At 42.4% G+C, this 18,387-nt stretch overlaps 1 protein-coding gene and 1 pseudogene across 1 annotated transcript; one reads left to right on the top strand and one right to left on the bottom strand.

Annotated features, from left to right (window-relative positions):
* Positions 1–2,944: 2,944 nt before the first annotated feature.
* On the top strand, positions 2,945–5,753 carry LOC135118299 (uncharacterized; annotated as a pseudogene).
* Positions 5,754–8,960: 3,207 nt separating this feature from the next.
* Positions 8,961–9,620, bottom strand: LOC135118298 (uncharacterized). The gene has a single exon (XM_064039859.1). It carries the CDS (start codon positions 9,618–9,620, stop codon positions 8,961–8,963), a length of 660 nt encoding a protein of 219 aa, XP_063895929.1.
* Between the last annotated feature and the right edge of the window lie 8,767 nt (positions 9,621–18,387).

Raw genomic sequence — 18,387 nt, 5'->3', positions numbered from 1 at the left:
GCATTAAACAGTAGTTTAATAAAATGTAAAAAGCATCGTCGCTCGGGGACGCGAAATTGAATATTTCGTTGGGTTCGTTTACTCCACTACAGCAAACTAGATGAGCTCGCCTCATTGAATCCGGACTCAATAACCGGCTACAATTGTGGGGACCTTTGGGACTTGGACTTGTTTCTCGTTAAGCCGGAATTCCGACCAAATTTTATATAGTATTAGGTACATAATAAGGTGTTTATTAAAACTCAAATTCTCGGGAGATGGTCCGGAATCACAATCGTTGTTTGCCATAGTGTTTATTAGAGCTGACCGTAGATGTACAAAGTTAAATGGAATTTTCAGGGAAACGCTCTTTGTAAAGGCAGTTCAACCGGACAAACGGACTTAAGCCTAACCTACGGAATCACAGTGGGAGATCTCGACTTGCAAACATTATAAAACCATGCAGTTTGCTTGGGGCAACGTTCGATGTATCAAAGCGCATAATGCAACGTTACGTATTCCGTCCTGCTGTGTATCGGGTTGTTACCGAGTTTTATCTCCAGTCTTATCTCCCTATTGAGTTACTTTCTCTTCAGAGGAAAGAGTTTATAACCGCGTTTAGGGTACAGTTCTACGTTGTATTTTATTTTTGTTCACAAGTATTTGGTGGTTACTGAGGCCGCCTACGAAACTCTAGCGGGCTGGAATTGAGCACTGTTTGATTTCGGCACGTTCAATTCAAAATCTATTTTCATTTCCTGGCCTGAATCCATTTCCATTTTCATTTGGCTTCTGTCGCTCTTGATGTATTGATTACTCACTTTACATTTTAGAAATTACCATGCCGCCTCGTCGGTTTTGTTTGCAAATTGTGTGAAAGATGGCAGTTTGTTTAGATTGGAAATTGGAAAATTTTACAAAAAAAAGTGGATGTATTACAAGGAATTTGTATGTAAACAGGACGTCAAGATTTCTTAGTTAACAAAGCAAAATTACAAATGTAGAATACGGTACCACCATTCAACAATTCCTCTAACCGTAAAAACGTTTGTATTCCTCAAAGGCAGCGAAACAAAACCGCTAATCCCTAGAATTCCATTAGAAAGTACCTCAAAGTATTGCAGCTTGCAACCAACTAAGAGATCTGTAAGTAAATAGAGGCGCAATGAATCACGGTAACCGTTTTCCGATAAGGAGTGGGCTCTCCCGGGCCGATAGTTGGCGAGCCCTGTTTTATTGTGCTAGTATTTTCACTCTATCGCCAGTGAACGCAGCTCGGGCGGAAACTGAGATAAAGTCGCAACCTCACTGTAATATACAACCCCCTGTGTGTAGAAGCCATGTAACACTACACAAGTCGGCTCCTTCCACCAGCCCCGCTTTGAATCGCTGTTCGACTTCCAACTCGATATTTTCTTAAGAATTCACGTGGCGATTGTGTCGTGAATACGGTCGGACCACGGTCCAGATTTAGACTTATGTTGCATATTCTTATTTTATGTACGAACTACATTTTCTATAGAGTTATTCTTCTGATAAGGGGAATGAATAAGATAGTTTTATAGCTACCATAACTAGTCGTCTTTGTGGTATGCTTGCTTTGCCTTTTAAATCTAGCTTTTGCTTCGTTATATAGCGAGGAGCCATTTAGTCTGGTTGTCAACTGCGCTTTTTCATTCCGTAAAATGAAAAGTTTGTAGTGGACTATGGATCAATTCCATGATAAATAAGGCTGTTAGTTATTGATTTTATAGACTTTTACTTGAAGCTACTCAAATTAAACCACTTAGTCTGAATTTTAAGTAGTACATTTTTGAACTGACAAAGCTTGAATTAACAAAAACTCTTGAAACCTATTCCAATAAAGAACCCAATGATATCTGTAAATAAACGAGGAAAAATTCTTGTTATCCGAAAGAAATTCTCGAAAATCTTCGAGACGTACATAAGGAACTCACAATGGTGTATTTGCATGGCGTTGTAACATCATGCCATTCGGAAACTGATAAGGGTCCATGTTTAACAAGGGTTAATGCTCGGAAGATACCAAAAATATTTCCAATACACTGGATTACTATAAAAGAACACTGACTATGGTATTCCATAATGTGGGGTCTTCGAAAAGTGGAACGGTTTTGCACACTCATTTGTTTTTATAATGTATTAGAGAATAGAGAAGTGTTATATTATATAAGCCTTAATATGAGGCGGCCTAGGGCTTCAATGTTCTGTTGTTATTCGAGTATGAGATTGAAGGATGCCAGTCCAGGCATCTTAAGCATCTACGTGTTATGAATGTTGGTTGTAGCCGGTGCAAAGATAGTCTGCTGTTTTTTGTCACTTGCTGAGCAACGGTTCACCTTTTTTTTAAAACTTGATATGGTTTATCTGTTTCAAATTCATCCTATGCATCAGCTTACCGTTGTCTGTATATCACAACGAACAAAAGCGAAAACACAATGCAACTTAGTCTAGAGGTACACCCAAACATAAAAAAGTACACTTACCACCAAAATTAGAAGGCCACAATTTTTACGAGGAGATTCTCATAGTGCATGCAGTGTATTTGTGTCTGGAACCACGTGGAACAATAAACTGCATCCCGCCACGCGACCGCTCTCTTTTATTATAAAGTTTTCTAATAAAACTGCCGATGAACATGAATTGGCTGGCTATGATGAAAATTTTGTGATATATCTCGTTGAAAATATAATTTTAGAGTTTAGTGAGGAGCTCGTTTTATTTAATATTGTGTACGAGCAGTAAGATGTTTCAGTTTACGAGTATTATTATAGTTGATGAAAACTTATACGAATATAAACTGCGAGTGGCCAAAAATTTAAAACTTTTGTTACCAATCTTGACAGAACTAGTTTTACCGTTTATAAATGTACTGTTTTTTTTAGAATAAATAAACACATAAGGTGAACCTTTTTTTTTTTTTTTTGTTGTCGCTGGGCTAAAAATGCTATTACGCATCCCCTTCCCGTCGGACGGACGCATTACCGCCAGCGCCAAGCGGCGCTGGCGGTAATGCGTCCGTGCGGCAACACGCCCCCTTTGGTCTGGATTTCACGCGAAACGGTTGCCCTACCTTAGAGCCATGGGTTAGGGAAATGGCCAATCGTGTCCCGTCAGAGGGCCACAGGCGAGGGACGTGGGGTCCGCGAAAGCCGTCCTTGGGCGGCCGTAGCGGTGGTGAAGGTCATGCTGACGGTGCAAGTGAAGGTTGGAAGTCGGGACTTTCTGCTCCAGACTCCAGCCTGATCGAGTGCCCGATGTCGCACTGTAAGCCAGCCTCGCGTTCCTATATCTACCGGGTAGTCCTAGCGTGCCTACCTTCAGTAGGGCGCTCCCAGTTGCGGGCTCCATGGAGGGTGGGAGCTCGGTAGATGAAACTAAAAATAATCAAAAATATGGATAACACTAAAATAAATTTTACCGGCGTAAGGGTGGAGTCAGCGAAAGCCGACGACACTCCTACGACCTGCGCGAACACCGCGCATTCTGCCCCCGTGGGCAAATGCGACAAAGGTCCAGGCATGGCGAGAACCGTGCCGAAGACCAAACGTCAAAGCAGGAGGAAGGGACCAGGTAAAGCTGGTACCGACTCCACAAACAGGGCGAGGGTTATAGGTACGGGTAAAACCAGTACCGACCCAAGCACCCCGTGACGGTTCCGTCGGCGGCTCACCCCCTCGGCGGTCCTCACATAACACAGCACACCGAGCAAATTGCTCCACATGCCGGCACCTCCGGGCCATCTGCCTCCGTCAACGCGGATACGGTAACCCGGACTGAGGACTACTTCTCCTCCGCATGGCAGGTGCAAAAACGCAAGGGCAAGGGGAAACAAACTCCACAACCCCAACGCCCTAACCAAAACCAACATGGCGTGAGCTCCAAGAAGAGGAAGATCAACCCACGCCAGCGCAGGCGAGCGCGCATGAACGCGAACGCCGCGCCCGACACACCAGCTCTACCCGCTGCCCCAACCTCCGGCCAGCCATGCTTCTGTGCCGGTGGGCGTACAGGCCCAGGCAGGCGAAAGCCGACCTGGACCGAGTGGTCGTCCGCCGGGCGCGGGGGCCGGCAGGCCGGTGAAGGAAGGGGACGAAACAATAAGCCCTGCAGGTGAGGTACAGACAGCTGCCAAACGCGCTCTGAACGAGACACTTTCGCCCCGTGGGAAGCGCAAACGACAGTGCCTGGACCCGTCCAAGCGGGCCACTTCTCGGGTAAGCTACGCTCAAGCAACCAAGAAGTCCCTGTGCATCGCAGTTACATGCGGCCACACCGGGATCCTAACAAAGGACGTAGCGGACACGATACTGACGGGGATACAGAAGACCATCCTAAAGGAGGCATGGTCCCCGAACAACAAACAACCGGGGCCAGCTTTTAATGGTAAGCCGGTTTACACAGAAGGCGTCCTGAAGCTGTGGTGCTCCAACGACCACACTTTGACATGGCTTCAAAAAACCATCGCCGACTTGGCCCTTTCAACCGGCCACCAGCTGATCATCAAGAGCCAGTCGGAAATTACACGAAGGATCAGGTGTGGCATCCTGATCCCTAATGAACAGGGGGCCATCACCGACTCGCGAGACATCGGGCGGATTCTGGCATACCAGAACCCGCAGATCGCGGTCGACAGGTGGGTGCTCAAAGACAGGAGAAGCAGCAAGGCGCCAGCTTTGTGGTGGTGGGAATCCCGGAGGAACAAATCGCGACCCTGATGAAGTCCGGGCGCCGCCTCGCCTTCGGGCTGGGTGCGGTGTACGTGAAATTCCAGGGTCACAACGGCAAGTTTGCCGATACTCCGCCGGGATGGGACCCCGCCACTTTCACCATCCAGAAACAGCCTGGCACAAGTACCACGACCAGCGAGGGCGCTGGCCCCACCGAGGGCCCTGCGGTGCCCGTACCCGCAACCGTCCCCTCACAGGACGACGACCCGGAAGAAGCCCTTCTGACGGGTTCAGACCTGGAGGGGGACGAAGTCGAGTCCGGGGACCTGCTGGCCGGGCTACAGCTTGGAGGAGACGAGGAGGGCGCAATCTGCGATGGCGTCCCCTTCTTCGTCGACAATTAAAATCCTCCAAGCAAACCTCCACCACAGCCAAACCGCGACGGCTCAGCTGCGCAAATGGTTGGAGGTTCAACACACGGCCATTGCCCTAATCCAGGAGCCGTGGGTCAGGGCCGGCCAAATCAGAGGACTCTCCAATCTTGGAGGTAAGATTCACGTAGACATACATCACGACCATCCCAGGGCGTGCATCTATACAACAAAAAACATAAAAACACAGTTTTTATCAGATTTCTGTTGCAGAGACCAATCTGCCATCTCAATACAGCAACCTGCTTTAAACATGGAGATCACCCTCGCCTCGGTATACATGCCCGAAGCAGAGGAGCCTCCTCCCTACGACCTCGCCCGCCTGGTGAATCACTGCGAGAGAGAAGGGAAGGAAGTGATTATCGGTACTGACTCCAACGCACACCACCCTTTGTGGGGAATGGATACACACAACGATAGGGGTAAGACCTTATTTGATTACTTATTCACAACCAACCTATCACTAATAAACACTGGATCAGAACCAACTTTCGTCACTAGACGAAGTCAAACAATTATAGACCTGACTCTCGCATCAGAGAGCGTAGCGGAGCTAATCACAGGATGGCATGTCTCTAAGGAGGCATCTTGCTCAGACCACAGATGGATCCGCTTTGACCTACAGGTCTGTATACAAGAAACACCACCGAAACGGAACCCACGCAATACGGACCGCGCGACGTACACCCGTACGCTCAGCACCAAACTTGCGCAACTCGGGGACCCTACAAATTACGTGGACACAGAACAAATTGACGAACAGGTAAGCTACCTCACACAGTCAATGATAGACAGCTATCAAACAGCCTGCCCCGAAACTGCATACCAGAAAACACCAGGGAAACAACCATGGTGGGGTGCGGAACTAGAACGCAGGCGTAAACAAGTGAGAAAAACTCTAAACAGAGCAATGAATACATGTGCCGACGAGGATTGGGACGACTATAAGGCGGCCAAATCAAGGTACAAGAAATGCATCAGATTCCGAAGTACCAGGGGATGGCGCAAGTTCTGTGGTAACATCGAGTCCTGTCAACAAGCAAACAGGGTAAGGAAAATCCTAGCACAACAAAACACACCTGGTCTGGGCACTCTCCGAAAACCAGACAACACACATACCACATCGCCGGAAGAAACGAAGCGCGTCCTAATTGAGACCCACTTCCCAGGATGCGTTTTCACGCAAAATGTAGAATGGCATGAGGTAACACAAACACCAACTGAAGAAGATTGGTCATACGCACAAAAAATCGTCACAATGGAAAAACTCCATTGGGCAATTCAAAGCTTCCACCCATACAAAGCAGCAGGTCCGGACGGAATCTTCCCAGCGCTCCTGCAATGGGGAGGACCATACATCTCATATAGACTATTAAGACTAATGAGAGCATGCCTGGCTTTTCGATATGTCCCCAAAAAATGGAGGGAGGTCAAAGTAGTCTTTATCCCAAAGCCAGGTAAAGGAGACTACACAAGCGCAAAATCTTACAGACCAATCAGCCTGACATCCTTTGCTCTAAAAACCCTGGAAAGGTTATGTGAGCGAGAGCTGAGGGACGGTGCGCTAAGAAACAACCCCCTGCATCCGAATCAGCACGCATATAGCTCGGGAAATCAACAGAATCAGCGCTTCATCTGGTAGTAAGCCGGATAGAGGAGGCAATAGAACAAAAAGGCATCTGCCTTGGCACCTTTATAGACATTGAGGGAGCCTTTGATAAAACAAACTTCGTTAGCATAACAACGAGTTTACTCAGACACAGAGTTAACCCGATGCTAACTGATTGGATCACAAACATGCTCAGCAAACGCGTGGTACGCTTTGAAGATGATGACAAATCAGCACTAATAGCCAGAGGATGTCCACAGGGAGGGGTACTGTCCCCGCTCCTGTGGAATCTAGTGATTAATGATCTCATCACAAAACTAAACGCAAACCACGACTACACAATAGGTTATGCGGATGACCTTGCCATCCTCATCTCAGGCAAGGTAACTGACACTATCTGCAACCTTACTCAACAGGCCCTACGAATCGTAGAACAGTGGTGCAGGGAATTTGACCTTTCAGTAAACCCCACCAAGACTGAGTTAGTCATGTTCACAAACAAACGAACGTTGGGACCGTACAAACTACCTAAACTCTTCAATACAGAACTCAAACTATCCAACGAAGTCAAATACCTTGGCGTCACTCTGGACAGTAAGCTGAAATGGAGTAATCATATAGACAATAAAGTAAACAGAGCCAGCATTACCTTTTGGCAATGTAAGAAAATGATAGGGAAGAAATGGGGCTTATCCCTAAGATAATACTATGGCTATACAAAACAGTGATCCGCCCCATGATCACTTACGGCGCCTTAGTCTGGTGGCCCAAAACCGACCAAACTACAGTCGCAAATAAACTGGCGCGAGTCCAAAGACAAGCCTGCATGGCAGCCACAGGTGGCATGAGGACAACACCAACGGCAGCGTTGGAAGCCATGCTAGGTCTGCCGCCGCTGAACCTCTTTGCACAGCAAGAAGCAGCAATGACGGCTCTAAGACTCAAAACCCTTAATCTCTGGAGCAAGTTGCCTACAAAACACACAACTATACTAAACAATCTTTATGCAGACTTTCCCATTATGCAGGCTATAAACGACCGCATACCCAAAGTCTTTATATTCGATAAGAAATACAGGATCCAACTTTTTGAGGATCATCGTTACGAGGGACATAATCCCAAAGAACTAAGAATTTTCACCGACGGATCCAAAACAAGCACCGGCACAGGTTCAGGCCTCTTCTCAGAAGACCTAAACATACACATATTCACACCCCTAGGAGTACATAATACAGTATTCCAAGCTGAATGTATAGGCATCTCCCTAGCGGCCGAAGCAGTCATAAAGCGGGAAGTAACCGGTCACTCTATCCGAATACTCTCAGATAGCATGGCAGTAATACAGGCCCTAAGCAAACACTGCGCAAACTCCGGCCTTATACACGAGTGCCACCAACGGTTAAACAAGGTAGGCAGTTTAAATAACATAACCATTCAATGGATAAAAGGACACAGTGGCTCCCGAGGCAACGATGCAGCGGATGAGCTGGCGAGAAGGGGATCAGACCAAACAGCAGTAGGACCAGAACCCATACTGCCACTCCCCTTCGGCCACCTACGAACACTGGTAAGACAGCGTACTAGGCACAAACACAACCACCTCTGGACTAACCACAGCGCGTGCAGGCAGGCGAAGATGGCCCTCCCGACCATCAACGATCGCCTCACTAAACAGCTGATGGGCCTATCAAAGCAGAATTTACGTAAGTTTACGGCAGTTCTAACTGGACACGGCTCCTTCAATAAACACCTCTATGTTATAGGAGTTACAGACAGTCCCTTATGCAGAGCCTGCATGGGGGAAGAAGAAACAGCGGCACACGTGCTACTAGACTGCCCTGAAACCGCCATATACAGGGCTAAGTACTTCGGTAACCCAGGTACTATCCAAGAGATAGTCAGCAAAATTAAACCTCTGCTGGCTTTTCTCGAGGAGTTGGGGTGGATCGAGTGAATAAACACCCATTATCACCCTCACACGCAAAATACGCGCTTTGTCGTGGAGTTGCGGAAACCAGCCCGAGTAATCTAATCTAATCTAATCTAATCCCCTTCCCGTCGGGGGACGAGAGAGGGGTATGTGGGACTCCCCGGTAAAGACGTTCCCGGTATACCCACTAAAAAGGCCCAGCGGCACTCCGACCTCGCCTGAGTGGAGGGGGTCTGGGAATCTATGGCGTCCAGTCCCCCTCCGGCGATTGCCCGCCTCACGGCAGGCCCCTCATGCCTCCCCACAGTGAGGAGGGGTCCCTATGATGGCCGGAGCACAAGGGGAGATCCTTGTAATGCAGGCGGTGGCACCCCCGCGCCTGTCGCCCGCTGATCACCCCCCAGGGCGGATGGGGACGGGCGTTGTGTTCGCCGTCTTCCACCCCTTCTTCGTCTGCGGTGCGGCGCCGCGAGAGGGTCGCTCTCCCGCACGCGCTCCGCTGACTCCTTCTGTGACATGACGTCCTCACAGAAGGAGGCCACCGCTTCCCATGCCTCCTCACTTCGCAGCATGGCAGAAATCACGCTGGGAAGTGAGAGGTCATCCCCGACTACTGCCACCAGGGTGCGGCGGGGTTCAGTCCACGATGGGCACACCTCGAGTGTGTGCTCTGTCGAATCCACCTCGGCTTCGCAGTGATGGCACTGTGGAGTCTCCTCCCTCCCAATCCGGTACAGGTACGATCCGAAGCAGCCATGCCCGGACAGCACCTGCACTAGACGCATCGAGAGGCACCCATGCCGCCGATCGAGCGAGCCGTTCAGGACAGGCCCAATGGCATCCAACGTTCGGCGACCAAACGTTGCCGAGGCAAGATCCTCGGCCCAGTGGCCAGTTATTAACTCCCTCGCTTCCTCCCGAACTTCTTCCCGTTCTATTGGGTCCGGGTGCCGGTCTAGTCCGGGTGCCGGTCTAGACATAAGGTGAACCTGCTAATTAAGCAGAGTATGATGTTGGGAAAGGCAGTTTATAGATAGACATTTCTAACACACTTATAACATCTCCTGTGAAGTAATTTAGTACATACATAAACTTACATATGTAAATAAGCAAGTTTCTCTCAACAGTAAAAAAGGATGTAAAAGGCCAATCCTGCCATAACATCCACCAAATGACAGCCATACTCATTAAAATCCAACTCCACTATTTATGATAACCCCTAGCTTTTAACATGCAACTAAATTGAACAGAATACGGTTAGTCTCGGCTGCACGGATAGCAAGAGAAAGTCTCACAACTTGCATTTTATTTTACGGCAATTTATTTTAGCTGGGACCGTGTATCGTTCTGTGGGATTGCATTAGACAAATACAGACTATGAGACTACGTAATTCGGGAGTGATGTCACTGATTTGAGATGGCAATTGTTTTGTGACTACTTATGTCGAAGGTGAGAAGTTATGAGTGGGGTCGTTCATGTAGAGGTGTGTTGATGAAATAGGGGTAGTTGAGGTAAGTAAGACAACCGCAGTACCAGAGATTTCGAAAGTACACTCTTGATTATTTTAAGCTCGAATTTATGTACTTTCAAGCAAAACCCCACCTTATCTACATAGATTTTCATTATTTACCTAATATTTTGAAATTATCGAAATAAAGTCTTCGTAAAGTCCTAAATTCAAAAGCAACTACTACTATACACGACACTTGTCCACGATAGACCTAAAACCTTTACCCTAACACAGCCTTTAAACCTTTTTGCATACATTAGGTGGTGTTAAACCAACAAACTAGAAGAGACGATGTAGCCGAAGAAATACATTGTATAATAATTCAGTTATTTGCATTTTGCATAGACAGTGCACATGGGCACATTGCATAGCTAAGTATAAATGGATTTACATTTTAATGTCTTTGCTGGAACAATTTGTATTGCAGACACCTGAAACGTTTTGAATATAGACTGGGACGGCTTTCTACATAATTTATTACGGTGAATTGTTTTAAATTGAAACAGAATATACTACATTGTTGCGGTTTTTTAGGAAACTTGTTTTTCAGGACTTAACGCATGTGATCGGCTTTTGTTATATTCCTGAAACGCTTGATACGAAACTTTCAAGATACGTAAAAATAAATAAATACAGTCATGGACACATAATTAAAGACACTGTTGGAATCTTAAATTGCTGCCGCATTTCATCTGTATTTCTTTTTTCTGATTGCTACTGGAACTTCATTTTCTATTTTAAAGTATTTAAGAGGGCATTGTGAAATATTATAACTAAAGACTATCTTCAGTGATCCTTCGCGACAAGTTTTTTTTTCGCTTTATCCGAATCTCGAGCGGTATGAACCATAACGTGGCCTGGCCATATAATTAAAGACACTCCATTTGCTCAGAGGAAGAAATGCAAATTATTAATATTATTGATGGTACTTTTCTATAACAACATTCCCTACACTGCCTGTAACTAAGCATACTAATGAGTACTAATATTTGGTTTATTTCCTTTTACCTCAATGACAGCACGACATCCCTAAGCGTGCAAGCGGTCAGTTTTGTTTTAAGTCGCTACGGGAATTTTCTTCCATGCTTCATAAAAATCTGTGTAAAAGTGATCAATGTTTCATGTATGACTTATCGCCATTGTGTTTTCTGGCCGATCACCAGTTTTTTTTCTATTAAATTTGCGATGGGCCATACCAAAACAGTCATAAGTTGCTCGATCAAAGAGTCCTTTTTACTACTCTTACAGTGTTTTTCAGAACTTTTCTAATTTGGAAAGCGCTAAGGACCGGTAAATTATGCTTAGCATATAACAAAATGCTATTTCTAAAATATTATAGTACTTGAATTCGCCTATTTTTAATAATATCTTTCTAAAAGACACCACACCAAGTAGTGGAGAGAAGCCCCACACTATTACTTTTTCGCCTCCTATGTTTGAGAACTTTCTTAGTGTATTTTGGTTCCATCTCATGTTTTGCAGGCGACTAATTTCGATACATTATTTTAGAATTATTCGTATCCCTTTGTTTAATGAGAAAAAAAATACATTTTTGAACACTTGTTAACTGCACCTTTCACATTTGATAGAAATAGCCAACTACAGTAGGGACACGCGGTGCTTTTCCAAAAGTAACATCTTCCGATACCCATGCCTTACAGCTTTTTTAGGCCCGGTTGTAGTCTAAAAGTTCTGCAGACACAATTGTCGTCCTTTTAGCATCAGATGACTCCCAAAAAAACCAGTACCGAATCATGTAAATGGGTCACTATTTGCCTATAGCACCGCCTTAAAGTCTGTTTGCGGACAAGTTTTCCTTGGGGTCGGTTTTGAGTTGTTCTCAAACCATGCCTTTTTAGTGCCATTGATAAGAAATCTTTAATAATAAATTTATTACTACAGATCAAGTGGTATGAATAAATCCGTATGTTAAAATATAATATTAAAAAGCCTAAAACATTTAACTTACCAGAATTTTTGTTCTAGTCTTATTGATAGTCCTATCAATAAGACTAGAACAAAAATTCTTATATATTCTTTAGAATAAAATGAAAATTTTTAATGAAATAAACCTAAATTATTACCTAATTCGAGTTTTCATAAGTATTTTACTCACTTCTAAAAAAAAGTATGGCAACTATTTGTATCTTTCGTTTTTTTTTCTTAACTGGGCTTTAACTGTCTTTAATTAGCTGACCAGCCAAGTATCAGCTACAAAAGTTAGTGTTCATTTCCCATAGAGCTTTATATCTAAAGTATTAAAGAAAGAAAAAAAATTTTGTCCTTAATTTAAAGAACACAATGTAATGTTTGTTTTAATAATTATTACACTACAGTTTATACCGAGCTTAAGCTCATGTCAGTACCATAACTATTTATTTCACTTCGAGTCGGGGGGTGTCTTTAATTATGTGTCCATGACTGTAATTTTCAAAAAGTTGTATTTTATTTGATTCTTTTAAATCTACATTCAAGCACTTACAAACAAAACCACACTAACCTACGAATCGAAGTCGCATGATTTCATATCCAAGTAAACATCCATTCAATCTACATAGCGTTCCTCAAAAAATCCATTACCGCGGCATTCGGTGCAAGCAAATGGATACACAAACATGCATGTCGGGCGCGGATCTTCAGCGGGAAGATTTCTTGGCGCATTCAGAGACGGCGAAACGGTACGCGGGGTAAGTGGCTGCTTTGTCGCGGGGAGGACTGGGGAAGTCCCCCGCACGGCGGTGTCGCATTACCCACGAGCGGGGCCATTGTATGCTACACCGCACAACTTTGACTCCGAGCTGCAAGAAAATTGGGGCGCACGCTTTGTTGAATTATCTAGACAGTCGTAAGCAGATGTGCGCTGAATGGGCCCGTGCGGTGAATGATGGCCGTGCACGTGGCAGGAAATCGTTACTTTTGTGCTAACCTGGAAAATGCAGACGTTTTAGTTTCCGCAGTTCCTTAACGAATCTTTTACCCATACTATAATATAACCTACCTATTTTCCATTATAAGCCTTATAATCCTAGATAAAGAGATAAAGCCATTTCATAAAAAAATGAAATCAAAAACCTTTTTCTCTAAACCACTTACCTTAATAATATCCTCTCCGTCTATGTAAATGGGATAATGATTCATAACAAATTTCGTTAGCCGCAATCCAAAAGTCTATTATAAATTGAAAGCAGGAGCCGCAAGGGCGACCTGATTTTTTATTCCAACATTTTTCATATCGAGTGACTTCGTTTATCCGAGCGGGTGGACTAAATTGGATGATAATCTGGTAAAGTGAGCCGCAATCTGGGCTAGAGGGATGCGAATTAAATGGTAACGAGCGGTGACCAACAAATTAACCGAAGCTCGGGGACGCAGCGGTTAATGCAATTGTGTGTAGCTGCAGGATGCACCCTAGTGGTACCTCACCGGTACTCTTTAGTCGAGATGAATATTAATGGGTCAGCAAATTTTATAATTCAGATGTCCGGTTTAGACGTTTTTAAATTGCGCATTGAGATGAATTTAAAATCTCAGCGATTTACGTTTACATTTGCAGTTCGGATTAGGGACATGCTGAATTGAATTGAAAATATTTTATGGATATTTCGGAATATTTACTAAAGACGATATAAAATGTGTTTACGAGTACCTACATATTTAATGTTAGACCGACGAACCTGTGTATCATTACAACGTACTATTAGGTCCACCATCACGATCGATTTCAACGAGAACAACAATGCAAATCAAAACCATTACTTTATTAGCAGACTTTTCACAGCTTTCCCTCACATTAGTTACAAAGCCACCATGGAAAACTCAGTTCCAACCAGATTATGTTAGGAGACATCAACGCGTGGAGCCCGTCAAGATAATTACATGTAATTATTATGTTAGCCGTTTCAATTATGGCGTCATTCGCGGCGGGTTGTGATTCAATCCACGCAAAGGTATGGTGGTAATGTTACCGCGGAAATTCTTGGATTGTTACCTTTTTGTTTAGATATTGGTTTTAGACAGTTTTATAATGGCACAGATTGTAGAACAAACGTGCGGTACAGAAAAGACTGTAGTGTGTTGGTTGTGAGAATTAACATTTGATCCTTAGGTTTTTATTAATTGAATCAATTTTATCAAATTGAATCAAGTTATTTAATGCCAATTGAGGATTCATCCGAATTATTATTGCCCCCTAAACTAAATAGGCTTTCTTTGTAGTTGTAAATAGATTGTGAAATATGAATGAAGGATGGTGAATTTAAAAGTCTAAATAAATCAAAACAATTAATTTCGATTGGAAAGGTCAGTATGCTGTACAATTTTTTCCTCAATTGTTACTATATTTAGTAACTCACAATAGTAGACTCAAATAAAGGGAAACAAAAGAGAATCTTCTAGAAAATCGTGTACAAACGTACAAGTTGTAAAGATGTTCAAGGCGTGTAGACTCGAGTCGACGTGTAAACAAGTGGAGCCGGGGGATATACTTATACAAGCCGCACAACCGGTTTAATTCTTTAACAGTTTTCTGACGGCTTTTCAGCGTAGCTTGGGGAATTTTTACTTTTAATAGAAACACCCTTTCGCGTTAAAAGTTAAATTTTTGAACGTATTTATTGAATTAAATCTAAGTTTTAAAGGTTCGATGTCAAAAATAGAAATTAGTATTGACAGCATTTTTGGTGAGGCAAAAAAAGTTTTGATTATTAAGGTCAGGTTTGTAGGTCATTTCTATCTTACAATATAAGTTAATTTACCTATTTTGCGAAGCAGAAGCTTCTTCGTAAGCATACAACAATATAAAAAGGCTTCTAATTGGTAACTACCCACCATGGTGGTGTATTCTTCTCCATTATCATATATTTTTAAGCGCACTTATTTGATTGTGTGGTCTGGATGAATAGATTCCAAAATATTATTGCCATTAATTTTCATACGAAAGAAGAATTTATATAATTATTTTTTTGTTACATCACAGATTATAATTCGGCAGTTGTTGTCCCTAGTCAAGACCTCTTACAAAGTAGCACAAGATTATTAATACCTATTTAAAACATTTTCACTATTACATCTTTGCACCCACACAATTCACAGAATCATGAAAATCGCAATATCTAAGTAAAGTTAACAGTAGTTTGTACAGACTTAGGAGCATCGTGGAGCCCGTAAGCTTTTCAAATTCGCTGGAAGCTAAGTACCTACCCACTAACATAAGAGTCTTACCTCCAGCCTAGCTTTGACCACCTACATAACTTTAAATTTCAATTCTAGTGCACCTAGCTAATCTGATTTACGAAGGCTATTTTTAAATTTGAATTTAGAACTAAGATTTTCGCCAATTAAGCGTGGTCTGGTTTTGGGTTCAGTGTATAAGTAGTCGGATTTGAAATGAGGACTTACGTTTTTCGTGGTATCTTTTTTATTATATTTGCGCAATAAAACTCATTTTCTTTCTTTCTTCTTTATAAGAAATTTTATTTTTAGCTAGTGCTTATATTTTGCATAATGAGGTACATATTAAATCTTGAAATATGATGAGATGAGCCCATGTTTTTCTTTACTTTTGAATTTCAGATTTTGTCTAATAGCTGTGAAATCTAAAATACTCTATACTCTACAACTATCCAGTTTCTGCTGCCTATAGTTGTCACAAGTTAATCCAGAAAGATATTAAAACCTCTACCAAGGCCTCTTATCTGACCAGGTCACCTTTAAGATCTCATATCAGCTTAACACTCCCATTAGCCGCAGACCATCAAACGTGTTCACTCGTCTAACAGAACATAAGGGTAATCGTGACTGGCCTGCACAAATGGCGACGCGACGATATTCATATTTTAGTCCGTATCGGCTAGATCCTGCGCCATTGCAAACCCTACGAAGATAGCGTGCCCACGATAACTTTTTTTTACCTCACACTTGAAAATTCAACCTTAGGTTAGAAGATGTAAGGTTGGTTTTTGCTTGGGGTGTGTTGTCGTTGAAAGGTAGTTGTCCCATAGTAGAAGTATGCAATAAAGACGTCAATCCATAACGACGGATGCAGCTATTATAGAGCGATGCTGTGAGTGCTTTACGGTGTACACCCGGCCGGAATAAAGATGAGTGTAAATTTGTAGCGGTTGTGGACTCCGTAATGATGGCTTTATTGGCTGGGTAACGGTTACATTGTCGTGTTTATTGTTCTAGAATTTTATTGGTAACATTATATTCTGGAGATTATTATATGCTTTTCATTGTAGTGACTTCTGTTTAGACTAATAATAATAATTTTTGATCGCGCAGAATATAATAGGAGTAGGTATACAAGTGTATGTGAAGACATAGGGTGGACTCTATTCCCTAAGGCACATGGTCCGTTGGGACTAAGGACGGTAATCCGACACGAATGGAGCGAGTTTAGGCGTAGGTCCAAGGATAACTCACCTATTACAACTAAAAATTCTTTATGTATTTTTCCATCAAGAAAAACTCTACGAGGTTATTGTACCTATTTGTTTAGAGTTTAGATGAATCTTTCGTATTAAATTATTACCAATACAGTGTACAACAACATTCAATCCAACTACAAACCTCTTTATATACTGGAAAAGAAAATTTATGTTTTTTCCTATCTGCTGAAAACCAACCCTTTCTCGTAGGCACCTGAAACTAAACCCAATATTTAGATACCATATTTTCATCATACCTCAGCAAAGCGAAAAACACGCCATCTTTCCTTTTACCATCAGTATTTTGAGCAGGTGAAGAAATGCAACACACATTCATAATCCGCGTTCGTGCTCAAATTTTTTGCAGCGCCCTCTAATTCAACCAGATTTAATATAACAAACGTAACCACGTTTCCTAGGATGTAATTTGTTAGTTGCACAAAACAAATGCCGGCGTTGACTTTAGCTCCGGCAGCCATTTGCGGATCCGGTTCCATCCTGTTTGTAAACCTACTTACTTACATTCCGCGCTCGTGTGAATCCATAGAACAGTGCGCGTCATGGCTGCAATACAAAATATGCAATAGTTTGCTACAAAGATGTATGACGGTGGAAAGCGCTGGATGGCTGAATCGCTGCAGCTGCTTTTTATGCAGCGGCTTAGTTCTGTTTATGTAAGGTTGTAAAATAGAATGCGGGATTTTTGTGTGTCTGCAGATCGTTAAGAGTAGTCTCGGGTTGTAAAGAGAAAACATAAAATTGGCGATAGTAAGAACAAAAAAATCTTCAAAAAAAAGAAAAGTGTTATAGAATAGTTATGTATAGTAATTTTAATTACTCTTGTAACGGAGGCACTAACCCATACACCAAAAACTTGTTTATTTAACATGGATAATGATATGATGACAAGGTTAGACGATTGGTTGTCTGACTAAAAACAGAACTAACTTAGTCAAAACTTTGAAAGATAGACTAATTTTCGAAACCTAATTGAACAAAATTACTAGAATATCCCAAAAGCGTAGTAAGTAATGAAATGGAGAGCAGAGCTAGCACTAACCAAGTGGTCATCAAAATTTACGGCGTTTTCAACAGTTTTAGAACGAGGATTTAGATTTTAGTAGATAGTTGGGAAAATTAAAGAAGGATGCGGATTCATCAATTTCTGTATTAGGAATAATGATCATCGACTCTGTTAGTTTTATGAATAGTTTTTTGGTTTGTTTTTTCAAAAAAAAACTTCTTATAAAATCATATCAATGATGGATGGATAACAGCATATTTTTCGCACCTTTAGAATATGGGCAGATCTCATCGTAATAACATTCATTTGTAATATTAAGATACTGAAGGGGAAAATGACAAAAAAAATCTGCTTCTAAGTTAGAAATTATGCCTAATATCATCCATTGAAACTAAAAGCACTTCCATGTTTGTTTAATTTTTAATATCCTTGGCATTACTTTTAATCTTGTCTAGTAAAAAAATGAAACACTCTAATCACAACCTTATGTCTAAGATAACTAAGTTGAATATTCTGTATCAGGATACCAGTACATAAGATGTTTTTAAGTGTGAGAAGGTTGCAAAGTATTGTTTTTAGTATTGTGTCGCGTGTTAAACAGATTCAAGTATTCGAGTTGGTGTTATCCGGGAACATTTATGACAATTTATTTAGGTTTTTAACTTGACTTACTTGCTATTATGTGGTTGTTGGTAGTAATAATTGCATCACAATATAATCAAGATGTATTTATGTAGTAATATTATGGTGTTCAGTTCGCACACATTTACACATTTAATGATTA

The sequence above is a fragment of the Helicoverpa armigera genome, chromosome 20 (assembly GCF_030705265.1).
Source record: "Helicoverpa armigera isolate CAAS_96S chromosome 20, ASM3070526v1, whole genome shotgun sequence".
NCBI classification, from domain to species: Eukaryota; Metazoa; Arthropoda; class Insecta; order Lepidoptera; family Noctuidae; genus Helicoverpa; species Helicoverpa armigera.
The sequence above is the reverse complement of the archived record's forward strand: the minus strand, read 5'-3'. Positions and strand labels throughout refer to the sequence as shown.

Excerpts from the sequence above, each read along its gene's own strand:
- LOC135118298 (XM_064039859.1), bottom strand. The coding sequence starts at position 9,620 with ATGTCTAGACCGGCACCCGGACTAGACCGGCACCCGGACCCAATAGAA.